Below are 26268 nucleotides of genomic sequence, written 5' to 3'. Positions count from 1 at the left end.
CTCGTCTTGAATGCCCCGGGATCCCATATGGGCGCTGGTTCTAATCCCGGCAGCTCCACTTCCCATCCAGCTCCCTGCTTGTGGCCTGGGAAGGCAGTCGAGGACGGCCCAATGCATTGGGACCCTGCACCCACGTGGGAGACCTGGAAGAAGTTCCTGGTTCCCGGCATCGGATTGGCGTGTACTGGCCGTTGCAGCTCACTTGGGGAGTGAATCATCGGACGGAAGATCTTCCTCTCTGTCTCTCCTCCTCTCTGTGTATCTGACTTTGTAATAAAAATAAATCTTTAAAAAAAAAGTTTTATTTATTTTAATTGGAAAGGCAGACTTTTTGAGAGCAGGAGAGACAGAGAAAAACATCTTCCATCTTCTGGTTTATTCCTGAAATGGCCATAATGGCCGGAGCTGAGTTGATCCAAAGCCAGGAGACAGGAACCTATTCCGGGTCTCCCACATGGGTACAGGGGTCCCAAGGCTTTGAGCCATCCTCTACTGGTTTCCCGGTCCACAAGCAGGGAACTGGGTGGAAGGTGGAGTAGCTGGGACAAGAACTGGAGCCCATATGGGATTGGGTGCTTTGCAAATGAAGGGTTAACCGGTTGAACCATTGCGCCAGGCCCCACCAGATGTCTTTTTCAACTACCTCCCCGGAAACTTGGTTTTCTTTATTGGTCACGGCTGCTGTTCACAGATGGAGCTTGGCCAGGGGGGTCTGGGGATGAGGGGCTAGCACCTGATCTTCCAGGGCTCTGAGGCCAGGGGAAGCTACTTAGAGCCAAGAGGAACCTTGTAGCCTAGCAGCTGCTGTGGTAGGTGAGCCACGCGTCCTCTGCAGAGGGGGCCGCCCCTACCCCCACAGAGGAGTCCCAAACTGGGATGTGGGCTAAACCACCTAGCCGATCTGAGAAAGAAAGATGGCCCAGAACCAGTGCACACGCACAGCAAGAGGCTAGTGGGTTGTTAGTCATCAGGCACTGGTGGGTGGGTGTGCCAGCCTGAGTTCCCGGAAACTGGGGAGTGCGTGTGTGATTGGGGTGGTGGAGGCAGATGTACTTGGCGAGTGTTGGCTGGATGAAGTCATTAGCTGCAGGAATTTCTTCTCTGGCCGCTCCCCCCTGAAGTCCTCTGAGATCCAGCTCCCTCCTCGCAGGCTGCTGGCCGAGATGTGTGAGTACAAGGAGCTGGGAGGAGGGAAGTGTGCTGTAAGTGGAGGTGGGTGTGTCTCCTTGCGGCCCAGGAGCAGGTCCTACCAGCCCAGCCCAGCCCAGCCCAGTCCAGAGCAGGCAGGGGAAGGCAACTTGGGGCAAGCGGCAGAGCGACAAGGAACACAGGTACGGGGGGTGTCCCAGGCGGGGGTGGAAGTGCAGAGTGGGTACAGGGGTGGCGACTCTCCAGTGGAAATGGGGAACTGGTGGGGACGGCCATGAGGGTTCCTTATCTGGAAAACCTTTCTGAATTGAAGCAAGGGCCCCAGAGCTGCCTACTGCCCACAGATCTTGTCAAATGGAAGCTGGGACAGCCAGCATGCCTACTCTCCTGGTGGCCCCATTCTGGACTTCCCCAAGGGTTTTCCTCTCCACCCCTTAGGCCCCCACTGTCAAGCTGAATCGAGGCTTCCCAAGGAGGGCCCTGGTGGGACTGTTTGCTGCTTCCCCCAACCTGCACCCCACACATAGACTCACCTTTCCCCCAGGGCCAGGCCCTCTGCCTACTCAACAGAGCTGACCTGGTTAAACTCTGCTAATGGATTCACCACCACAGATGGGTTCCTGCTTTTAATGTGGGTTCCCAGTCATCCCAGGTGGATCCAAATGGAAGCTTCTGGAAGCACTACCTTCATATCCCCAGGAATTCACCTGATAGGGAAAGTAGCCCAGAAGGCTCCTGATTGTCCCCCTCACAGTGACAAGAGCGCGGCTCATGGTAGTGGCATGAAGGGGATGATAGCTGGGATGCTGAACACTGAAATATTGGGGGAGGGGGAGAGCTGCTCACCCGTGTGTCACCTGCAATTAAGGACATCCACCAGACTGTCTCCAGGACACTCCTAGGTAAGAGTCAGAGTTGGACAAGGATTAAGGGGATGTGGAAACTCTGTGTGTGTGTGTGTGTGTGTGTGTGTGTGTGTGTATGTGTATGCGCCTCACCTCCTGGCTCCCTGGCCCACCAGAGCCCAGCCTTGTCTGTCTGATGGCCTGTCACTGTCCCCCCACAGGGTGTACCCCACCAACACAGAGAAGTTGATTGAAGGAACATTTAGAACACAGTAGACGCCGAAGAGAAGGAGCAGGCAGAAAGGGTGGGGGCTGAAGTCAGGTGGCACAAGTTCAAAGCGAGGTCAGTGAGTCCAAAAGCCTTCAGCAGATTGGCTCCAGGAGGCTGGCTCTGCCAGGCCCCAAGGGAGGGTGAGATAGCCACAGGCCACAGGTCAGTAGGGAGCCCGGCCTCTTTCCACGGCTTCTGTCTTGGTTGGGACTTTATTTCCTGTTTTTCCAGCTCTTGAAAAACAGGGTGGAGGGAGAGAGACAACCAGTGGTAAGGTGACATCTGGTCTCACACATCTGGAGAGACTAATTAGCAGGCTGGAGGCCACCTTGGCTTTCTGGCTTGGCCCAGGGTGAAGGGGAGAGAAATGGGGTCAGTGTGCCCAGAGCAGGAGATGTGACTGCCAATGATGCTGCAGATGCTTGAGGAGAGCAGGCAGGGAGCTTGGGGAGAAGCGGGCCGGCGATTAGACAGACACCTGGCCTGGCCCACGCCAGCCCGTCTGCCCTCCGGGGGAAGATCGTGCCCCTGGGCACAGGGGGCCTTCTCACGTGGCCTTCCCTCTGACCCCATGCCACCTGCACCTCCACACCGCACCCCTGGCCCTCAGACCCGGGAAGCTGACAGGCAGCATTTGCCCCGGCTCCTGAAGAAGCTCCAGGCTCCAGGCTTTCCTCAGGCTTTCCTCAGAGCTATAGGCTTCACACACTTGGGCCTATTTGGGGTGCCTCTTTATGTGGGTGTGAAGAAGCCTTTAGAATTTTTTCAATATTTTTTAAAGAGTTATGTATTTATTATAAAGGTTTATTTTTATTGGCAAGGCAGATTTACAGAGAGATAAAGAGAGAAAGATTTTCTGTCTGCTGGTTCAGTCCCTAAGTGGCCACAACAGCCAGAACTGAGCCTGTCTAAAGCCAGGAGGATCTTCCTGGTCTTCCACGTAGGTACCTTGGGCCATCCTCTGCTGCGTGAACTGGTGCCCATATGGGATCCTGGCAGTTGCAAGGCAAGGATTTAGCCACTAGGCCACCATGCTTGCCCCAAAATTTTCAAGGTTTTAAAGGCAGAGCTACAAAGACAAGAGAGGGGTGGGGTGGACAACTTGCATCCACTGGTTCATTCCCTAAATGACTGAAAATGGCTGAGCCAAGCCAAAGCCAGAAGGAAACTCCATTAAGGTTTCCCATTTGAATGCAGGAGACACAGAGAAAGATCTTCCATCTGCTGGATCACTTCCCAAGTGGCCAAAAATTCTGGAGCTGAGCTGATCCGAAGCCAAGAGCCTCTTCTGGTTTTCCCACGCAGGTACAGGGTCCCCAGGCTTTGGACTGTCCTCTAGAGACAGACAGGGAGCTGAACGGGAAAAGGAGCAGCCAGGACACCAACCAGCACTCATGTGGGATCCTGGTGCTTGGTAGGCAAGGATTAGCCAACTGAGCCATTGCACCAGACCCAGGGCTAATCTTCAGGAAAAGGAGGATGGGGAAATCCCAACTATCCTTTTCAACCTCTCCTCCTATGAAATGGAGATCAAAAGAAACAGAAGGATGGGAAATGTCAAAGAGAGGGAATGAGCAAGGTTATTGGTTGTTGGCACGTGCGGAGGGGAGGGGCAGGGGGAGGAGTGAGGTGGTGAGGGGGGCGAAGGGGGAGAGGCACAGAGAGAAAGGTGCAGGGGAGAGGTTAGACCCCTTTCAGAGCAGCCATCAGCCCAGTCCTTTCACTTCTGCTCCCTGTCCGCCTTGTGGCCACTTGTCAAGAGAAGGAGGCTGCTGAGGGCAGGATGTGTGGACAGTGAGGGAAGAATCACGCTGTCACTGCCTGCTCGATTGCTTGGCCTCCCCTCTTGTCACTTCCTGCCTGTGGCAGAAGAAAAAAAGAAAGAAAGAAAAAAGAAAAACCCTGCCTGCCTGCCCCTGGCAGAGCCCAGCCCAGCTCAGAGGGCAATGAGACAGGTCCCAGAGACCCGGGAGAGGTAAGCGCCTGGTGCCCAGCTGTGCACCTTGGGTGGCATGAGGACACAGACACAGGGGGCAGAAGGGGGCAGCTAGGGGGCTGCACTGGTTGATGTGGGATGAGCCACCGCTCCACGCGTCCATGTGGATGGCGGTCACGTGACACCCTTCCATGACTTGGAGTTGAGATCTGTGGGGCACGGCATTCTGACTCTAGGTCTGGCCTGACCCTGCACCGCACGGGGCTGCGTGCACAACGCTATTTCCATCCCACTGAGAAGCCGCGTGCACAGTTCCGGGGGTGTCACAGGTGGGCGTGTCTGCACGACTCAATGCTCCTGTGAAGCGGCTGAGCCTGCAAGGGTCCCTATCCCTCCTCCTCCTCCCGGGGAACTGGAAACCCTTAGTGTAGGCTCTCTGCTGAGGCAGCTGTGGATGCTTTGATTCCTGCAGGAATCAAAGGATTAATTGGGGGAGAGGGTCTGGGCTGCCCCTCCCCCATGCTCCCTCTCCGTTTCCTGTTTGCCTCCTCTTTGGCAGTTTTTCCATCTTTGCCATCTGGTCTGGCACGGGGCCCATTCATCTCTATGGATGGGAGCTCCAGGGCTAGGCGAAGCAGATGAGTGGGGTGGGGACCACGGGCAGGAGCTGGCAGCTCTCATCCCGAGCTGAGCTTGGGCTGCTATCCTGGGCGATGCTGGCAAAAAGAGCTGGGATTTTTAACAAATGGGGTCCACAGTAAAGAAACTCAAGAATTCCACCTCATTTCTGTTACTCCATCCAACTTGGCCTATTTCACATTGTAACCTTCCTGTTAGAAACCGATCATTAATTTCATCCTTTGTTTTAAAAAGTATAGAGGCAAGCAAAGAGATCTCATTTGGCTGGTTCACTTCCCAAATGCCAGCAACAGCTGAGCTTGGGCCAGGCCAAAGCCAAGAGCCAAGAGCATGCGCATCTCCCACGGGCTCTGCAGGGATCCATGTTCATGCAGCCTGACCTGTTGCCTCCCTGCGTGTCTGTTAGCAGGAAGCCAGAACTGGAGGCTGGATTTGGTCTCCATCTGGGCACTCTGATAGAGCTGTTGGTATCTGAAAAGCATCTTTTTTTTTTTTTTTTTTTTTAGATTTATTTCTATTGGAAAGTCAGATATACAGAGGAGGAGAGACAGAGAAAGATCTTCTGTCTGATGATTCACTCCCCAAGTGGCTGCAATGGCGGGAGTTGAGCTCATCCGAAGCCAGGAGCTTCTTCAAGGTCTTCCACGTTGATGCAGGGTCCTAACATCTTGGGCCATCCTCGACTGCTTTCCCAGGTCCTAAGCAGGGAGCTGGATAGGAAGCAGGACTACCAGGGGGGCTAGAACCAGTGCCCATATGGGGTCCTGGTGTATGCAAGGCAAGGACTTTAGCTGCTAGGCTACCACGCTGGGCCCGTGAGGAGCATCTTAACCACTGCACTAAATGCCTGCCTCCTGTCATTTTCTAAAAGATTCACTTGCCTATTTACTTGTCTGAAAGGCAGAATGACAAGAAGAGAGAGATCTTTCATCTCCTGATTCACTCTCCACATGGCACCCAACAGCCAAGACTGAGCCCACCCGAAGTCAGGCGCCAGGAACCTTATGTGGGTCTCTTCCATGGGAGTCAGGGACCTTAGTATTTGGGCCATGTTGCCATTGCCCATGGCTTCCTGGTGTCTTGCCAGGAAGCCAGCTCAGAAGTGGATACAATCCCTCTCATCCCGATGTAGGACGAGTGTCCCAAGTAGTGGCTCCATCTGCCCACATATCCCCTCTGTAAAAGGACCTTAATAGGAATCCATCTACTACTCAGTCTGTGCATCCCAACTGTAAGCAGCCACTGATTCTACAGCAGTTAAGAGCAACAAAGTGTTACTGTAATTGCAGGGTGAATTGACACTAAAATTTTAATGCAAGTCACTTTCAAGCAAGTCTTTTGAGGGACAAGGCCTTTCACTAGTTAGAACAGTGCTAAGAATGGGTTAGGTAACTGTCTCGATACGATGGGTATCATAACAGGACTGCGATGTGGCTGGGGCTGATGCATCAGCGTGTGTTCGCGGAACAGAGGGCAGATTCTCCACCGGGTAGCCGTTGAGGAACTACTAAGGCAGACTGAAATGTGCAGTGTCTGCCTGGTGTGGTCCCCGCCCCAGAACCGCATCCACGGGGAAATGAAACGAATTCACCCAAAGTAACCAGAGGGCTCACTGTGGCAAACGGTGCTCCAAAGCTTAAGGGGAAGTCATCCGTGGGTGTACTCCTGCGTGGAAAAGAAAGAGGAGCTCGTTTGAGTTACGTCCAAAGAGGACACAGAGAGGGTGATTAAAAAGGAATATGCTGCCTGGGGATTAAGAGATTAAGATGCTCAGGTTCCACATCAGAGATTGTGGGGTTAACCCGACTCTGGCCCCTGGCTCCCACTTCCTACTTATGCAGACCCTACAATGCTGCAGCGGTGGCCAAGGCACTGGCTTCCTGCCACCACCATGGGAACCTGACCAGCCTCCCCACCCGTGGCTTTAGCCTGGCGCAGCACAGACCACCATGAGCATCCGAAGAGTGAACCGGCAGGTGGGAATTTGTTTCCCTACCCATCTCTCTCTCACCGCATCTCAAACAACAAAAACACACACTTGTGATGACATCAACTCTGAGCAAATGGGAACTTCTTCAATTTTTTTTTAAAGATTTATTTATTTATTATTACAAAGTCAGATATACAGAGAGGAGGAGAGACAGAGAGGAAGATCTTCCATCCGATGATTCACTCCCCAAGTGAGCGCAACGGCCAGTGCTGCGCCAATCTGAAGCCAGGAGTGCGGAACTTCTTCCAGGTCTCCCACGTGGGTGCAGGGTCCCAATGCATTGGGCCGTCCTTGACTGCTTTCCCAGACCACAAGCAGGGAGCTGGATGGGAAGTGGAGCTGCCGGGATTAGAACCGGCGCCCATATGGGATCCCGGTGTGTTCAAGGCGAGGACTTTAGCCACTAGGCCACGCCGCCGGGCCCAACTTCTTCAATTTGTTAAGGGTTACCTCCCCAAATCAAAATATCTATTTAGATTGTACAAAGAAGGAAGTAAGGGGTTGGCATTGTGGCCCAGGCTGCCACCTGCAATGCCATTCCCCTCCCCCACCACCTCATCAGGGTGTGGGTTTGAATCCTGGCTGTTCCACTTCCCACTTACCCCTCTGTTAATGGCTTGGGAAAGCAACAGAAGCTGGCTCAAGTGCTTGGGCCCCTGCCACTCACATGGGAGACATGGGCGGAGTTAGGGCTCCTGACTAATCCAGGCAGTCATGGCCATTTGCGGGATGTGAACCAGAGGATAGAAGATTCTCTCTCTTGCTCTTTCTGTGTCACTCACCTCTTCAAATAAATAAATCTTTAGGGCCTGACGCAGTAGCCTAGGGGCCAAAATCCTCACCTTGCATACGCCAAGATCCCATATGGGTGTCAGTTCGTATCCTGGCAGCCCCACTTCCCATCCATCTTTCTGCTTGTGGCCTGGGAAAGCAGTTAAGGACGGCCCAAAGCCTTGGGACCCTGCACCTGCGTGGGAGACCTGGAAGAAGCTCCTGGCTTTGGATTGACTCAGCTCCAGGCGTTGCAGCCAGTTGGGTAGTGAATCATTGGATGGAAGATCTTCCTCTCTGTCTCTCCTCTTCTCTGTATATCTGACTTTCCAATAAAAAAATAAATAAATCTTAGAAAAAAAAAGTTTATAAATAAAGCTTTAAAAAGAGGAAGTAAAATAACTGCAGGCAGAGATTTCTTACAGGCAACCGTAAAAAGCCAAGTGCTCCATGCAAGACCCATCCACAGAGCTCCCCACCCTTTCGGGGCAGATAGCAGAGTGTAGCTTGGACTTTGGAGCCTGGCGGTCCTGGGTTTAAGCTTGACTTCACTCCTCTTCGGCAAGCTCTCCAGCTTGTCTCCTGCCCTGTAAACAGGCAGCCACGTGTTTGGAGATTAGAGATGAAGTCTACGAAAGACCCTGGCACACCAGGAACTCAGCATTGACTGAGGTAGGTGCTGGTGGAATTCTAAAGCCACAGTCTGCCCGCCCTCCTGCCGGGAGCTCCCAGTCTGTCTGTCTGGAAGGGCCCTCTGCAAAGGGCTATAATTGCCACGGACAGGAAGGAACAGTACTTCAGAGGCTGTAAGGGCACCGCCCTGGGGGCACAGAGGAGAGAACTGTGTCTGTTTCCTGGGGGAGGAAAGGGTCAGGGCTGGTAGTGCCACATGGAGAAGGGAAAGAGGGGCAGGTGCCTGGCTGCAGTGTCCCAAGAACCTAAGCGTTGTACTGGCTTAAGGCTTAGAGTTTGAAGTGTTGAGTTTTTGCTGCTTTTTTTTTTTTTTTTTAATTGGAGCGGTAAGTTTGACCTCAGCCAGGCAGCCTGGGCTGGAAGGCAACCTCCCTGGAATGCACCTGTGTTTCTTCTTACCATGATGGTTAGGTCCCCTTGGGGGTACCTTCATGTTTCTGGGTCCAGGGACACTGCTTCCTAGACCCTCGGCAGATACCAAAGCCTACAGCTGCCCAAGTCTTGTTTATCAGGTGGCCTGATGTTTGCGTTTAACTTGCTCACATGCCCCCCTTATACTTTCTTGAGATACCTATAGAACGGAAACTATGTGAGTCATTAGGCTTTATTGCTTGAGGAATGACCACAAGGGAAGAGTCAGCACCTGTCCAGCACAGGCACTGGCCTTGCATGTGTTTCTGATCGCTCGTTGGGTAACTCGGGTAACTCGGCCAGTGGGGAACTTGCAGCTGAGCAGGGCCGACTGGAGTGTTGTTGTTGACATTGGTGTTTTGCAAAGGAAATGCTTAATCCCATTAATTATTCTCGTGCACCTTGTACCACTCTCAAACTGTTGGTTGTAGTGTTTGGATGGAGCAAGGGGCACAAACAGAAAACCCAGAAAGCTGTGGCAGGTTTACATGTGAGAATTCTAAGAGTTGCTGTGGAAGGGTGCTGCGTGCCTTGGGGCGATGGCTCGGGCCTCACACAACTTCTCTCCCGTTAGTTGACATCAGATACCACAACCACAGCAGCAGGAGTCACATGAGCCACAATGTGGAACCAGCCCCGTGCCCACCCACTGGCACACGGAGAAGTCAGATGTGCTGGAGCCACACAATCAACTTCATTGTTTAAATTGGTTAGTTATTTCATTCAAAATTTTGTTTTATTTACTTGGAAATACAGAATGACAGAGAGGGAGAGAATAAGTACTTCTACCTGCTGGTTCACTCCCCAAAGAGTTGTGATGGCAGAGGCTGGGCTAAATCTGGAAGACTGGAATTCCAACCACGTTTGCCACATGGGTGCCAGGGGCCCAGGTACTTAGGCCACCTTCCACGGCTTCCCTGGGCACAGTAGCAGAGAGGGGGATGGAAAGTGGAACAGTCAGGACTTGAGCTGGTGCTCTGATAGGGGACACCAGATTGTAGTGGCAGTTTAACCTGATGTGCCACAATGTCAGCCCCAAATGATCTGTTTCACCTGAGCGACAGAGAGAGCAGAGATCTCCCACCCACTGGCTGACTCTCCCAGTGTCTGCAGCAGCATTGGGTGGCTGGGAGCCAATCACATGAGCTGTTACTACAACCTCCACGCAGTGTGTGTTAGCAGGAAGCTGGAACTGCAAGCCCGCAACACCTAACATGGGTCACGGCCATTCCAAACAATGTCTTCTTCACTGCTGCACCAAAAGCCTGTCCCTGCCTACATAATGCAGCTTTATATAAAAGAATAAAATGCCATTATGTCCCACAGCATGAATGAGCCCTAGAAATGTACTGAGCAAACCAAGGCAGACACTAAAGGACAAACACTATACACTTCCAACCATATCAGGCATCTAGGCCAGGCAAACTCACAGGCAGTGGGGCACAGAGTAGAAAGGTGCTTAAAGGGACATGTTTGGAGTTTCAAAAATGTTCTGTTTTGGGGGTCTGGTGTGGTAGCCTAGTGTAAAATCTTCACCTTGCACGTGCCGGGATCCCATATAGGCCCCAGTTCTAACCCCTGGCGGCCCACTTCCTGTCTAGCTCCCTGCTTGTGAGCTGGGAAAGCAGGCAAGGATGGTCCAAAGCCTTGGGACCCTGCACCTGCATGGGAGACCTGGAAGAGGTTCCTGGCTCCTGGCTTTGGATTGACTCAGCTTTGAGCGGTGCAGCCACTTGGGGAATAAATCATTGGATGGAGGAGCTTCCTTTCTGTATATCAGACTTTCCAATAGAAATAAGTAAATCTTTTTTTTAAATGCAAAAAAAAGTTCTATTGTTGGAAATTGTTACTGTGATCATTACGCAACATTGTGAATATACTTAAGGACGCTGAGTTACTGCAGTTTAAAAGCTGCATTTAGGAGCAGGCATTGTTGGGTCAAGCCATGCTTGGCAATGCTGGCATCCTATCTTGGAGTGCAAATTTCAGTCCTGGCTGTCCTGCTTCTGCTACAGCTCCTACTAACACACCTGGAAAGGTGGTGGAAAACGGTCCAAGTGCCTGGGTCCCCGAGACCCATGTGGGAGGCCTCGAATGGAATATCTGGCTCCTGACTTTGGCCTGGCCCAGGTCTGGCTGTGCAGCCAGTTGGGGAATGAACCAGCAATGAATGACTTTTCTCGCTGACTCTATTGCTCTTTCAAATAAATGTTTTAAATATGCATTTTAAACTTTAGATTTGTTTATTTTTATTTGACAGGTAGAATTACAGAGAGAATTACAGAGAGAGAGAAGTCTTCCATGCACTCCCTAAGTGGCTGCAATGCCCAGAGCTAAGCTGATCCAAAGCCAGGAGCAGGAGATTCTTCCATGTCTTCCATGGGGGTACAGGAGCCCAAGGACTTGGGCCATCCTCTGTTGGCTTCCCATGCCACAAACAGGGAGCTGGCTGGGAAGTGGAGCATCTGGGACTCAAATTGGTGCCCACATGAGATGCTGAAGCTGCAGGTGGAAGTTTAACCCACCATTCCACGGCACCGGCTCCTATTGTGTGTACTGTGCCCCTTACACAAACAACAGATAGCATCTGAGGCTGGACTGGGGGTGGTTGATGAGGGTGGCAGCCTCAAGCTACATCCTGTCCTGCACCTCCGCTATCACAGAGTTATACCCTTTATCTGCCAACTTCAAAGACATTGAGCCATTTATTTGAGAAACAAAAGCTTCCAAAAGCCAGGAGGCAGGAACCCAAGATAGGTCTGTCTCTCTTAATTCTGAACAGTTTTTGTTGTATTTGGCAAACAGAGAGGGGGAGATGTAGAGAGATCATCCAGCTGCTGGTTCAGTCCCCGGATACCTGCAACGCCCGGGGCTGAGTCAGACCAAGCCAGCCAGGAGCTGGAGGCCCAATCCCGGTCTCCCCAGGATGACAGGGGCCATAGTGCTTGGGGCTGTCACCTGCTGCCTCTCAGAGTCCACATTATCAAGAAGGTGGAGTTGGCAGCCAGAGGCAGGGACGGAAGCCAGTGCTCCGGCATGGAACACAAACATCACACCTAGCAGCTTCAGTGCTAAGCGCTCCCTGACTGCCGGCCTGAGAACAGTGGCTACCGTGACGCCGCTGTCTGACCACCTTGGCAATGTCTTCATGGCAGTACCTGCTCGCCTCACCTCCACCCTCCAGGGGCCCAGGGCCCTAGAGCCCCAGGTCCCTTTTGAGCCCTGGGATACTAAGTTATCATCTCCCCCTACACACACACACAGTCCTGGCAAGCTGTCTAGTAGCAAACACCTGGAAAAGCTTAACGCACAGGGCCTTCTATTGGACTGTCAAATTCAGTCAAGTGAAGCTCTCCCTGAGGCTGGGATGCAAGCGCTCTCATATTATTATTTCCATTTCGTAGACGGGGTTAGGTCAAACAAGCAAGCTGACCCCAGCTTGCTGGACCCTCAAGCCCAGCCCACACAGGAGCAGGGGTGGATGCAATGAGTGCGGCTAGGGTTGTATGCTCAGGAGTATGAACTTTATTCTTGTGATAACAGGGAGCCAGCTGTGCACTTGGCCCAGGGGTGTGCTCTATAGTACTCCTTCTTTTTAAAGATTGCTTATTTGAAGGGCAGAGTAACATGCAGAGAAACACACACACACACACACACACACACACGTCTTCCACCTGCTGATTCATGCCCCAAATGCCCAGGGCAGCCAAGGCTGGGCCAGGCTGAAGCTAGTTGCCCAGGATTCCATCCGACTCTCCACATGGGTGACAGGAATCTGTCCTGAAGCCAGTATCTGCTGCCTCCCTGGTGCCTTAGCAGGAAGCTTAACCACAAATAGAGCAGCCGAGACCCAAGCCAGGCTCTCCAATAGAGGATGCAGGTGGCCCAAGTGGTAGCTCAATCCTGCTGTGACATGACACCTACCCCAACAAAGCCAACATGTGTTGATTTCTTTTTCTGAAATATTTATTTTTATTGGAAAGTCAGATTTATAGAGAAAAGGAGAGACAGAAGTGTCTCCCATCTGCTGCTTCACTCCCCAAAAGGCCAGAGCCAAGCTGAGCCAATCCAAATCCAGGAGCCTCTTCCAGGTCTCCCATTCAGGCGCCAGGTTCCAAGGCTTTGGGCCATCCTTAACTGCTTTCCCAGCCCACAGGCAGGGAGCTGGATACGAACTGGAGCAGCTGGGACATGAACCAGCACCCATATGGGATCCTGGCACTTGCAAGTCAAGAACTCAGCCACTGAACCATTGCTTCGGGTCCTATTTATTTAAAAAAAAAAAAATCTATTTGAAAGGCAGAATGACAGAAAGAGCAGGGGGAAGGGAAGGATAGAAATATGGATCATCCCTTTGCTGGCTCATTCTCCAAATGAGTCACATCTGGGCCAGGCCGAAGCTAGAAGCCACAAGTCCATCCTAGTTGCCCACAGGGGTGGCAGGGATCTAAGTCCTTGGGCCATCTCCACTGCTCTCCCTGGTGCATTAGCAGGAAGCTGGATTGGAAGGAAGGGAAACCAGCCAGAACAAGAACTGGCACTCCGACATGGGATGCCAACAAGGCAAGGGCTGGGCTGGGCCTTGCTTCACCACAACACCAGTGCCAAAGCCAACATGCAAACCCAGGCAAGGCCAGCCCGTATTCTTAGCTGTTCACATGCTCATGGAGCCATACTGGGGTCCATTCCTGGCTTCATCTGACTCCAGCTGCCCACCAGCGCAGACCGTGGGAGGCAACAGTGATAGCTCAAGGAATCAGGCCCTTTCCACCCGTGTGAAACCGAGTCCTCAGTCCCGGCTTCAGCCTGGCCCAGCCCCAGCTGCGAGAAGCTTCTGGTGAGTGAACCAGATCTCTTCTCTGCCTCTCATGTAAATAAACTGTCTCTAGAATCTGTTTGTTTTGTACAGATTTATTTATTCTTATTAAAAAGGCAGATTTCCAGAGAAGAGACAGAAAGAGACATCCACTGGTTTACTCCTCAAGTGGCTGAAGCAGCCAGAGCTGAGCCAATCCAAAGCCAAAAGCCAGAAGCTTCTTCTGGGTCTCCCATGCGGGTGCAGGGTCCCAAGGCTTTGAGCCGTCCTCGACTGCTTTCCCAGGCAAAAAGCAGGGAACTAGATGAGAAATGGAGCAGCTGGGACATGAACCAGCAACCGTATGGGACCCTGAGTGTGCAAGGTGAGGATTTAGCCACTAGGCTATCTCGCCAAGCCCTAGAATTTGGGTATTTAACCTCATGCTTTTTAGGAAGCAATTCCGGCCAGATGGAAGGCGAAGCAAAACTTGAGACTGAAAGAACATTCTGGTGGCCAGGCAGGTTAGCTGAACAAACACTAATGTCTGTGTCCCTCCGTCTGACTTCTGGGGTGTCTTCCTCTTCCAGGGTCTCCACTGCTGATGGTGCCATGACCCAGGTACCGGCCCTGGGCCACTGCCTTTCTTCCTTGTCACAGGAACCTCGGGCCATATTTCCATGACCTGCCATTGATGCCCTTGGAACTCTTCCTCTGCCCAAGCCTCCAGACCCTCACAGCTGGATGTGAAGGTGATGCTCTGAGTGCAGGATGCCCCATGACGCCCCCAGGTTAGCTCCCCTTGCTACCTGGGCAGGATGTTGTCCAATACCTCTATGCTGGCCAACTCCTCCATCAACGCTTCTGTCAACAACAGCTCTGTTCCTCCGTGCCTGGACTACAGGCCCACCCACCGGCTGCACTTGGTGACCTACAGCCTGGTGCTGGCAGCAGGGTTGCCGCTCAACGCGCTGGCCCTCTGGGTCTTCCTCCGCGCGCTGCGGGTACACTCGGTGGTGAGCGTGTACATGTGCAACCTGGCGGCCAGCGACCTGCTCTTCACGCTGTCGCTGCCCATGCGCCTCTCCTACTACGCGCTGCACTACTGGCCCTTCCCCGACCTCCTGTGCCAGATAGCAGGTGCCATCTTCCAGATGAACATGTACGGCAGCTGCATCTTCCTGATGCTCATCAACTTGGACCGCTATGCCGCCATCGTGCATCCGCTGCGGCTGCGGCACCTGCGGCGACCCCGTGTGGCACGGCTGGTGTGCCTGGGCGTGTGGGTGCTCATCCTGGTGTTCGCCGTGCCCGCCGCCCGTGTACACAGGCCCTCGCCCTGCAGCTACCAGGGCACTGAGGTACGCCTGTGTTTTGAGAGCTTTAGCGACCAGTTGTGGAAAGACCGCCTGCTACCGCTCCTGGTGTTGGCCGAGGCGCTAGGCTTCGGGCTGCCTCTCGTGGCCGTGGGCTACTCGTCGGGCCGTGTCTTCTGCACGCTGGGGCGGCGCGACGCCACGCGCAGCCAGCGGCGACGCAAGACCGTGCACCTCTTGCTGGCCAACCTTGTCATCTTCCTATTGTGCTTCGTGCCCTACAACACCACGCTGGCCGTCTACGGGCTGCTGCGCAGCCACTTGGTGGAGGCCCGCCCCGCAGCCCGCGATCAGGTGCGCAGGGTGCTCATGGTAATGGTGCTGCTGGCCAGCGCCAACTGCGTGCTCGACCCGCTGGTGTACTACTTCAGCGCTGAGGGCTTCCGCAACACCTTGCGCGGTCTGCGCCAGCCGCAGAGAGCCAGGACCCAGGCCAACGGTGCGCAGGCAATAGAGATCCACACCACCAGGTTGGATACCACCAGTCAGGAGCTCCTGCAGCGGTCCAGCGGCCCCAGGGAGCTCCTCACCCAGTGCAGCCAGGACTTCGCCCTCTGAAAAGATGCTGTACCCTTCAAGCAGATCACCTTTTCTGCCCAGGGTAGCCCTCCTGTGAGAGGTGGGACCTGGCCCTTGGGCTTCTGGGTCCCCTGTGTGAGCCTCTGCATGCAGAAACAAGGGGAGCCCAAGGCCTACCCCCCGGAGGATGGAAGAAGGCTGCTGGGTTGGCTTCTGCACAGTGGGGACCCCTACCTTGGCCTGGCCCCTGGCTAAGCACTGGCAGGTGGAACAGAAAAGGGCTCTTCTGACATTGATCTATTGCTGGGGTCTGAGAGCTCAAGGGTCTCCCAGGCCTGGGCACCAAGGCTCCTTCATGCAAAAAGCTCTTTCATCAGCTCACCTTTGGGCCAATCTGAGGGCCATGGTAGCCACCTGCAGTCATTGTCACCTAGACTCCTCACCACCACCATCACCCAGGGCTGAACATTCATTCACTGCGGACGGGATTGCATTGCGTCTTCTGTAGTGACACCCTAAGCCTGACGCCCAGGCATGGGGCAGCTGGGCCAGGCTAAAGCCAATAAGGTGTCCACCCTGGCCAACTCCTAGTCCTAGCTCCCCTTTCCAAGTTGCCCGGTCCCGTACCACCACCCCCTTGCTTGAGCCTGGGTGTTGTCATTTCTCTCTCCCTCCTCGCCTGCTTTGTCCAGCGTATGGACAACTCCTTGGTGCTCAAGCCTCAAACACTCTGCTCTCAGATCCCTCATGCTCTTAAAAAAAATTCCAGAGTTCTAGAGAGCTTTTTCTTCTTCGTTCATTAGCTAGTGAAACAGATGTTCTTCCCTCAGACACAGAAATACAAACATACGTTCCAATAACCGTGCCATCCACCTCATGCCGCCTCTGGAAAACTCCACGTGTGAAGCCACGTAGGATGAAAGGGACAATTGGCATGGTAGCTGCGACCCCAGGGACTTCTCCCAGGAGCTGGTCCCTGGATCACACTCTGAGAAACATACTTGGCTAAAGTATTAGAGTTCAGGTCTGACTTCTCCCTGGGGGATGGCAGACTTTCACTTTTGTTCTGGATTTCTGTGGGGGAAAGCACTCCACAAAGTGGTCAATAACAGGCCCTACGGCCTGGAGTTTTGTGGGTGCAGCTAGAGCTGGTACCCGCCAATGGGGACACTAACTTGGGCGAAAGTCCTGGGGCCTGAGAAGGGGCAAGGAGCTGTGTGCCAGCCAGGGAAGGAAGGAGGAGCTGAGGGGAGGGCTGGAGTGGCTGCGCTTTGCTGGGGGAGGTGAGGGAATTAGCCATCCACGGCTCCTTTTCCTCTGCAGCCAAGTGGGGTGCTGGGAGGGGCTGCCGAGGGGGTTCTTGGGCATCTTCAGATCTGACAGTGCTGACTGCGGTGGGTACTCTACACAGGAATTCCTGTGTGCATGTGTGCCTTCATGTCAAGACCATGTGTGTGTGTGTGTGTGTGTGTGTGTGCGCGCGCACATGCATGCAGGTGCAAGTTCAGAATAACCCTTTTGTGTGTGTGTGTGTTTCTGGGAGCACCACTGTTGGTGATTTCCTGGGGTAAACTGACCCCTGGTGGCCAAACTGGGAAACTGACCCAGAGTCCTCAAAAGTGAGGACGAAGTTGGGTGCTTTCTTGTGTGAGAGGCCTGGGCTCTTTCCGCACTCCCTCCCTGCTCTAGAAAGAGGTTAGCACCTGCCGCTTGTTGCTTCAAGTTCAAGGTTCAAGGCCTCCTCTATCCTGAGGCCACCAGCAGTCCCGATTCTCAATGTCATCCACTTTGCCCTATCCAAACTGAAACACAATTTTAAAAAATTATTTGAGTACTTTTATGTGAGCACAAAGACCCAAGTAACTCAGCCTCACAGCCTGTGTGACCTACCAACATGCCATACCATTTGCTTATTTATTTATGTTCCCTTGACAGTGTCTTATCTGTCTCCTCCCTCCCGCCTCCCTCAGGAACCTGTGTGCTCCGGGGGAGTGGGACTTTTTTTTCTGATATGTACCCTCTTCATGCCTGTTCTCTGCCCCCCCCCTCAAACGCCAGTGTCTGACACAGAGGAAATGTTCAATAAACAGCCAGTAAATGAATGAACCTCTTGCTGAGAAGTAGCATGGACCACAGAAGAGACAGTGGTAGCAATGACACAAAGATGCAAGAAAAAAAAAAATGCGGGGAAAGGCGCTCACTTGCTGTGGCTCTAAGGACAGTGGGGAGCCCCTGAGGTTCCAGAGTGAGACACCCTGTGCAGGCAAGCAAGGGGGGCAGAAGCTGAGGGCTGTTCCGGGACCTCCTGCTGCAGCAGAGACAAGCTGCAGTGGCTGATGGGAGCCACTGCTGGGAAAGACCAGGGTCTCCAGAGTGAGCCTTGGGGCACTCACACCTTTAGCTCTGAAGTGAGCTGGCCCCAGGAGAATTGAGAAGCAAGCTGAGATTAAGGAAATGGGGTAGGTGGAGGGGGAACTAGCAGAACCCTACAAGTTAACAGGCTGTGGAGGGTTAAGGGAATCGGTAACGAGCATGGCTGTCACAGGGATTGGTTCCCCACAGCTTCAGGGGTGGCTAGGAGGGAAACAAGATGTAGAGAAACCACGGCCTCACTCCAGGTCTGGGAGGCACCCCACCTTGGCAAGGTGCTGGACCATCTCCAGCAGGCAAAAGACAGACAAGGACAGGGGCCACAGGGTTCGTGGGATTGATTTTAAAACATGTCCTGGATGGCAAGATTGCATTGTAATGCTATAGATGCGAGAGCTTATTTAATGACTGTATAAACCCTGTGAGTGAAGGGTACTGGTAATCCCCAGCAGGTCTTGAGGTCACGCAGGGGGAACTGGCTCTGTCTCTACTCTGTTCCCACGCGCTAGGGCTCTGCAGGCCACCCTGCTCTGCCCCTCTCTTCCTGGTCATCTCTGCCTTCCCTAGCCGCAGCTCCATGACGTATCCCCCCTGGATCCTTTGCTTTCGTGCCTCAAAAGGGATGCCTCTCCCAACCACCTGTTCCTCTTCCCATGTTCCTAAGCCACTTTCCCCTGCAGCACACCTGCCCTGCCCTTCTGGCTTGCCAGACACAGTGGGGCTGGGCTCCAATGGCCGCTAGAGTTGGTCCCTGTTGGAGAACCACGGAGGGCTCAGGAGAGAGTAAGTAGCCTGCAGGGCGGCTTGGGTGTCGTACAAGCCCAGTGAGCGCCAAGGCAGCTCTCCTGTTTTCAAGCTGAACTGAGGGGCAGGTCCCCCTCTGCAAGGAAGGATGGTCCTTCCACACGCTGAACAGCAGGAAGACAATCGACCATCGTCATTTTGGGCAACAGAACAAGCTCCAGGAAGTGTAGAAGCTACACGGCCCAGGCTTCTTGGAGGACATCCTTGCCACCTGGGTTCCTGGGATGAGGGGGGTCCATAGGTCCCTGGGCAAGGAGGGGAGGCTGGTCTCTCATGGGGTCTTGCTTATCAGAGGCCCTGGGGTGGAAGGCAGCTGGCTCATTCTCCCCCACGCTCTCCTCTCCAGAGGAACTCAGGGAACCACAGTGGACGTGGGAGTTTGTCACAGGAAGCCTGTGAGATCTCCCAAGGCTGGCCAAACCCCGGTGCTAATTTCAGCTGTCACCTTGTGGCAGGGCCATTTCAGCCATCATGGAAACTCGTGTGCCTCTGCCTTTGCCTGTGTGAGCTGGGGCTATGGCTCCATCACGTTTTGGGAGTTCTTCCCCAAGGCATATGAGGAGGAGAAAGCCATAAGGGAAAGATGCCCACGGAGAGTGTTTCCGGGTACTGTCTCACCCAGACCCAGCTGTGCCAACCATCAGCACTAGGGAAGGACCGGGGACCCCCAGAGGCAAGGCTGGCCGCCCGCACCAGGCTCCAGCCAGGCTGGCTTCAGAAGCAGCCCACTGCACCAGGCTGGTGTCCATCCATCCCACATGTGCCCAAGGGAAAGGTGCAGACCAGGGGGAAGAAAAGGGGCTTGTGCAGGAAGAACCCAGCCCTGAAGAAGGGACGAGGGAGGTGGCCGGAGGGGAAGTTCAGGGCCCAGGCAGGCCCGGGGTGGGGCCGGGAGAGGGGCCCAGGGCCGGAGGGCGGGTGAGCAGCCCGGAGGGCGCGCGCTGGCTGGGCGAGGTGGAGGAGGAGGGACAGGCTGGGAGACCGGCGCTGACACAGCCTCCATGTGTGCAACGGGCTGGGGTTTGGCCCACAGGTCAGGCGTCTGGCAGTATTATGGGATGGAGAGGCCTTAGGAGACAGGGAGAGTATTATGGGTTGGAACAGCCTTAGGAGCCGGGGGAATATTATGGGCTGGTGAGGCCCGGCTCCAACTGGAGGCGGGAGGAAGGGGTGCGGGGCGGGAAGGGGGGGAGTGGTGGTGGAAGGGAGTATTATGGGCTGGAGGCCTCCTGCGACCAGAGGCTAGAGTATTATGGGCTGGCAAGGCCTTCGGTGGCCAGAGGGGGGAGCAGCGGGGGATGGCACCGGCTGCATGTGACCGAGGGGGGGGCCAAGTTGGGGGGTGCCGAGTGGGGGTGGGGAAGCTTATTATGGGATAGCTCTTTGTACCTACTGCGGGGACTGCTGCTCCAGAAGATATTATGGGATGTCGTGTGTGGGAGGGGGAGTGGGGCTGGGGGGATTATTATGGGATGGTGGTGCAGAGTGGGGAGGGCCTGAGGAGCTCTCCTCTAGCCCCCCAGCCGCTCCAACCAAGGTCAGCCTCCTCTCTCCACCAGCCCCTGGTGGAGGGAGGGGGTTGGGAGGGCGAGACACCTGAGAGCCTTCTCCCTCCGGGCGGCGCACACCCTGGGCACCTGGCCTCATCCCTACCCAGCAGCCTACTCCGAGAAGGGGGAGAGTGCCCGAGGGAGGTGGCGCAGAGGTGGTGGCCAGAGGCTCCCTGCTACCACCTGCCCAGGCCGTTCTCACCCCGGCGGCACTGCCTTGCTCCTTCTGCCTCCCCTCCACAAGTGGGGGCCCTCGAGTCGCGTCCCCTCCTCCTCCCCTCCATTTCCTCTCCAGCTCCCTCCACAGCCGTAACCAGTAAAACAGGCGACCGGCTATTATGGGATGGCTGCTCCCAGCAGCTCTGCAGGGAGGGGGCGGTCACCGCGGAATGTCTCTTGTGGGTGGCTATTATGGGATGGCCGCCTCTCTTTTGGGGGGGGTGGGGGTTGGCAAGGAGGATTATTATGGGATGTGCCCTGCACAGTTGGGTGGGGCTGTCCTGGGTAGGTGAAGCTGGGGGGGAGGGAGAAGAAAAGGAAGGAAGGGGGGGGGAGCTGGGGCGGGTGGGGTGAGCCCTGGAGCCAAACCTGAAGCCTGGCAGGAGGAATTGGTGGAGAGGTTTCTTTGGTGACAGCTGCTTTTGAATGGGCCCCTGGGGCGGGCTCCAGGGAGCCAAATCTGAACTCTGGGCTGCCTGGGTCCTTTTTACAACTTTGGTGAGCCCCAGGATGCCAGCCCAGGACCTGCAGTGCCTGGTGGAAGCCAGACCTACCTTGATTCTTGCTGGGTGCGCATCGAAGGCAGGAGTTGGATGACTGTAGTGCCCAGCAACTCCTGTCCTTCCTGCTCTGGTAGGGGGTATGCACAAGGGCCTTCTCCCCCAGGACCCCACAGGCATCTTTCTGTGTTTTCCCCAGCTGGAGAACACTGTGGCCCCTGGGACCTCGCTTGCAAACGTGGAGACAAGGAGAGGTGCTGCATTGCATATACTGGAAGCTCCATGGATAACCTCTCTCTTATCCAGGATTCATTCGTACCCTGGGTGGACACAGAGATCTGAGGCAGCTGGCTAGAGAAGCCACCCTCCTGGATGCCTTCATGAGGAGACTATCCCACCCTCAATCTTTGTGGCTTATTATAATTTATCTGAGAAGGTGACATGGAACTAGAGCAGGAAGGAGAGCCATGGAAGCCTTGCTAAAGACCACAACACGTCCTCATCCTAGCTCTTTGGAACTCAAGAAAAGAGGAAGAAAATTTGACCTTAGCCTGGGGGGGGGGGGGTCAGAGAAAAGTGGGTAGCAAGAGAAGTGAGGGGATACTCATTCTGGTGAACCCTGTTGGGAGGGGGTGGAGAGAAGGTGATTGACTAAAGGTACCAATATTTTCCATCACAGACGAGAGGCTGGGGCTGCCTAGTTACAACTTCTTTTTTAAGTTTTTTTTCCTTTCTTTTTTAGTTTTAGAAAGTTAGATATACAGAGAGAAGGAGATACAGAAAGATCCTCTGTGTTCTGGTTCACTCCCCAAGCGGCCATAATGGCTGGAGCTGAGCATGTCTAAAGCCAGGAGCCAGGAACTCCCTCCAGGTCTCCCATGTGGGTGCAGGGTCCCAAGAGTTTGAACCGTCCTCAACTGCTTTCCAGGCCACCAGCAGGGAACTAGAAGAGAAATGGAGCAGCTGGCACATAAACTGGCGCCCATATGGTATCCCAGCACATGCAAGGCGAGGCCTTAGTCACTAGGCTATGGCACTGGGCCCCCTAGTTACAGCTTCTTCCGGGTTCATATTAAGGAATCATCATGATAAGGTGGGCTATTGAAGAGATTGGCAGATGTCACACAAGGGAAGTTGAGATCCAGGTTGGAGCGGGAGCCCCTAAGGAAACAGAGTAGAAAATGGGCCTAATGGAATGGGTGTCTAGCAGCTCCGCGGAAGAAGATGTGCTCATGCTGTGTGTCTCCCTCAGGGTGGGACATTTCACCCCTAGCGCTGAGCGCGAGGAGAGGGGAGGGTCTCATTCCGCGATGGCTCCTCCTTGATGTCAAGAGGGTTGAATGCAGGGAGAGACGATGGTCACCTTGCAGAAAATATGGGAAATGACTGCGCAGCACATGACTCCGGCAAAGGGGTGGGGTGGTCCAGGAAGTCCGCGTGGATATTAGTAAAAAAAAAAAAAAGCAACATGAACTTCAAAGGTGACAATGGGAGATTTTTGGCAAAGACCAAGGTCTTTGATGCCCTAGACACCCATGGTAAGAAAACAGTTCAATGGGGAACGGGAGTGGTGCCACAAGGCAGACAGCAGCTGGGGGAGGGGGAACCTTGTCAGGTACACCCCAGCGTTCCACTTGGGAGAAATAGGAATGTGATTTCCCTAAGCAAGTTTTCACTTCTCATAAACTCAGTTGCTCTTGGCTGGTTCTCTGGTTCTGTACATCCTGGAGGGAGGGATGAGCCATCTGGGAGAGTGAGGGAGACCTGGGGGTCATTTCACTTAAGACCAGAAAGGGCCCTTCTTTTTTTTTTTTTTTTAAAGATTTATTCATTTTATTACAGCCAGATATACACAGAGGAGGAGAGACAGAGAGGAAGATCTTCCGTCCGATGATTCACTCCCCAAGTGAGCCGCAAGGGGCCGATGCGCGCGCGCTGATCCGGGAACCAGGAACCTCTTCCAGGTCTCCCACATGGGTGCAGTGTCCCAATGCATTGGGCCGTCCTCAACTGCCTTCCCAGGGCCACAAGCAGGGAGCTGGATGGGAAGTGGAGCTGCCCAGGCCACAAGCAGGGAGCTGGATGGGAAGTGGAGCTGCCGGGATTAGAACCGGCGCCCATATGGGATCCCGGGGCTTTCAAGGCGAGGACTTTAGCCGCTAGGCCACGCCGCCGGGCCCCAGAAAGGGCCCTTCTTAAGAGATCCAACCTTTCCCTCTCCTACAGTGACAACGGGCGTGGATACATTGCAGCTGGATACATTGTGTGTAGCTTGGGGGCCAGGGGCAGCCAGGCAACAGTGTGGTGTTGGGATCTTAGTGTTTCACTCAGATTCTGGTTCTCCCAGGATCAGCAAGAAGGAAAAGTTGGTGGGCTAGGCCCAGCATGGTAGCCTAGTGGCTAGTCTTCACCTTGCATGCACCAGGAACCCAGATGGTCGTTGGTTCGTATCCTGGCTGCTCCACTTCCCATCCAGCTTCCTGCTTGTGGCCTGGGAAAGCAGTCGAGGATGGTCCAAAGCCTTGGGACCCTGCACCCATGTGGGGGACCCTGCACCCACGTGGGAGACCCAGAGCAGCCCCTGGCTCCTGGTTTTGGATTTGGCTCAGCATTGGCCATTATAACTACTTGAGGAATGAAGATCTTTTTTGTCTTTTTCTCTCTGTAAATCTGACTTTCCAATTAAAATAAATAAAAAAAAAAGTTGATGAACTTTGTATCTGCTCTGGTTGTCTGAGGGCCAGAGAGCTTTAAAGATAGGCTTCTCTCAACTCCAGGTCTGGATCCTGAGGGTGACTGAAAAAGAAGAGTAAGGGAAGGTGATGGCTTGTGTTGGGAGGCTAGCTTTACAGGCTCGTTGAATGAAGAAGGCATTTTGGAATGCTGTGTATGCAGAGGGAGGGGGAGATGGTGAACATTACACAAGTTTTTGTTGTTGTTAGTGTATTTGGAAGGCAGAGAGGCAAAAAGAGGCAGAGAGAGGTTCACTCCCCAAATGTCCAGGGCAGGCTGAAAAGCCCTGTTCTTTTCCATGTGGATAGTAGAGCACCCCACATCCTTGGGCCTTCGCTTGCTTGCTGCCTCCTGGGATGTGCACTAATGGAATCTGTTCTTGGCAGTGGACCTGGGACTTGAACCCAGAAAACTCTGATAACAGCTGACAGGCATCACAGATACCAGCCCATCGGTATGTTTTAGCTTTTTCGGGTGGAGAATGGGATCTTCACAAGAGGAAGACTAGGCCAATGAGAAGTGCGAGGAGACGTTAGGAGGTAAAATAGGAAGGTGTCTGGAAAACAGGAGCAGGATTTGTGTTCAAGAATAGGGTGAAATTCCAGCATGTTGACAACTGCCAAGAAGGGAGGATGTAGCATACAGGAGGCGCCCGCAGGATGAACACTGCTTTCCAGTCGAAGCCCCCTAGATGGAGGGGACAGACAGGAAGTTATTCAGAGCATCCGTCTGTATCTACAAATCCTTTAGGACTTGCTTTCCAGCCTTTTCTGGAAGGGCCACCAAGAACTTTGCCGGGATTTAGTTTAATCGTTCTCCCTCTACACAAGGCACAGTAACTCGAATCGCAGTCTGTGTTTCTCCGTGTGGCCCCCCTCCGTGCCTCACTGGGTTCTCTGTCAGTGTGTGTTAAGAGAATGGGAGTTGGTTTCGCTGGGGTCTTTGTGAGTTACTTTATCGCAGGACCCTGAGCTTGCATCATGATAGGATGTTTACCCCAAGGAGGGGGCTGAGGGTGAATTGGTGAGAAGTCTCTGGCCGGAGGGCGTGGGGAGGGAACCTGGGGGGATTGAGAGCGTGGATGGGGAGCCTGTGAGCAGGTGTCGTCAGGTGAGTTAAACCTTGATGTCAGTGTCTCATCTGCTCAGCTCAGTATTTGGTATTTGGTTGGTTTGACTTGACACGAGATGGAGGTAAACATCTGGAAAATACATGGATTTTGGTGGGACTGGGAGGGGCCCCAAGTTGGTGCTCACTTCGGAGTGAGGAAAAGATGGGGAAATAGGGGCTTTGACATGGAGAGGCTGTGCCCTACCCTGCTCCGGCTCAGGAGTGGGGACCGGTCCAGGGCCATGTGTGGGCAGTCTGCCTCACCCTCTGCTGGGTGTGTTAGCCTAGGCTGACAGCTTCTGCAGGTGGGGAGGTAGGCATAGGAAACACTACAGAATGCCTGGCCCGAGGGGTATAGGCAGGTGGAGTGAGGATGGAGCATTATGGGATGTGACACGGGGTGGTGTGGGGAGTATTATGGTATGTCTGCTGGACCACAGGTTCCTTGAAATGATGGGATGTCAGGATGTGGGTGGGGGAGTAGAGTTATTATGGGATTTTTTTCAGCGTTAGTAAGATTAGATGCTCATCTGCGGGTGAAGGGAGCTGCCGTTGGTGATGGGCTGGCTGCCTCCGCCAGGGGACGGTGGTCACGCCAGGGGACGGTGGTCGTGAAGGCTGTGGGGCTGGGAGAGATGGCGGGCTGGGTGGAGCTGGCCTCTGGACGCAGGGCAGCTCTAGGGGGCTGGCTGGGATGGATGGCAGAGTAGAAAAGTGGGAGCCTGATTATTATGGGATGTGTGTGGGAGGAGGTCGAGTGTCCGTTGTAGTGTGTGTGTGTGTGTGTCGGGGGTGAGTTTCTGATTATTATGGGATATCAAACTGGGGGTGGATGAAGGGCAGTTATTATGGGATGTCTGGGGGGTGGGGATGAGTATTATGGGATATGAGGCTGAAGTCCTGGGAGGGGTGCTTATTATGGGATGGCCCTGGGGAGGGAGTGGTGACGAATTATTATGGGATGTTTGCATGAGGCCCAGAGTGAAGAAGTTGGCAAAGGATGCTTATTATGGGATGTCTGAGGGAGGAGCCGGTTAGTTGCAAAAGACCTGTAATAGTATCTCAGCAGCCCCCTGACCTATATGGAGTGTGTGTGTGTGTGTGTGTGTGTGTCGGGCGGGGGGGAAGCGCTGTGTGTAAGTGTAGATGGGGTGTCCGTGTGTATTATGGGATGGCCAGGAGGTGGGCGGTTGCCCGGGTGACGCGCGCGCGCGCCCTCGCGCGCTCAAAGGGGGCGTGGCCACTGGTTGCCTGAGCGACGAGGGGGCGGGGGTTGCCCGGGAGACCTAGGGAGGAGGGTGGCGGTAGTGGAGGGGGGTTGGAGTTGGTTGAGGTTATTATGGGCTGTCCGTGGGGGGGCGGGGCCTGTGCGGTGGGATTTCCCGGCCGGTGTTTCGGGCCCTTTAAGAGGCGACGCCGGAGCCGGAGCCATTTTCCCCCCTTCGGCCGCGGCGAGGAGCTGGAGCGGGAGTGACAACCGGCCGGACCCGGCGCGACCTGCGGCGGCTCGGGGGTGAGGAGCGTGCGGGACTCCCCACGGGACGCCCCTCTCAGCCCGACGAACCCCGAGGGTCATCCCTCCGGGCG

At 54.3% G+C, this 26268-nt stretch overlaps 2 protein-coding genes and 1 long non-coding RNA gene across 17 annotated transcripts in view; 2 read left to right on the top strand and 1 right to left on the bottom strand.

Annotated features, from left to right (window-relative positions):
* Positions 1 to 1968: 1968 nt before the first annotated feature.
* LOC131478121 (uncharacterized) lies at positions 1969 to 9587 on the bottom strand. The gene is made up of 2 exons (XR_009244312.1): positions 9450 to 9587; positions 1969 to 2047 (listed from the first exon to the last, which is right to left on the bottom strand). It is a non-coding gene; the product is annotated as an uncharacterized LOC131478121 (long non-coding RNA).
* A 4531-nt stretch (positions 9588 to 14118) lies between these two features.
* LPAR5 (lysophosphatidic acid receptor 5) lies at positions 14119 to 16032 on the top strand. The gene has a single exon (XM_004596458.2). It carries the CDS (start codon positions 14319 to 14321, stop codon positions 15432 to 15434), a length of 1116 nt encoding a protein of 371 aa, XP_004596515.2. The 5' UTR covers positions 14119 to 14318; the 3' UTR covers positions 15435 to 16032.
* Positions 16033 to 26034: 10002 nt separating this feature from the next.
* Positions 26035 to 26268, top strand: part of CHD4 (chromodomain helicase DNA binding protein 4) — a 33119-nt gene continuing 32885 nt past the window's right edge. For all 15 annotated transcript variants that reach the window (XM_058656149.1, XM_058656148.1, XM_058656143.1 and 12 more), the window contains exon 1: positions 26035 to 26194. The gene's annotated coding sequence lies outside the window, so the exon portion shown is untranslated. The remainder of the gene's footprint in view (positions 26195 to 26268) is intronic.

Source organism: Ochotona princeps, chromosome 27, assembly GCF_030435755.1.
Source record: "Ochotona princeps isolate mOchPri1 chromosome 27, mOchPri1.hap1, whole genome shotgun sequence".
NCBI lineage: Eukaryota > Metazoa > Chordata > Mammalia > Lagomorpha > Ochotonidae > Ochotona > Ochotona princeps.
The sequence above is the reverse complement of the archived record's forward strand: the minus strand, read 5'-3'. Positions and strand labels throughout refer to the sequence as shown.

Excerpts from the sequence above, each read along its gene's own strand:
- LPAR5 (XM_004596458.2), top strand. The coding sequence starts at position 14,319 with ATGTTGTCCAATACCTCTATGCTGGCCAACTCCTCCATCAACGCTTCT.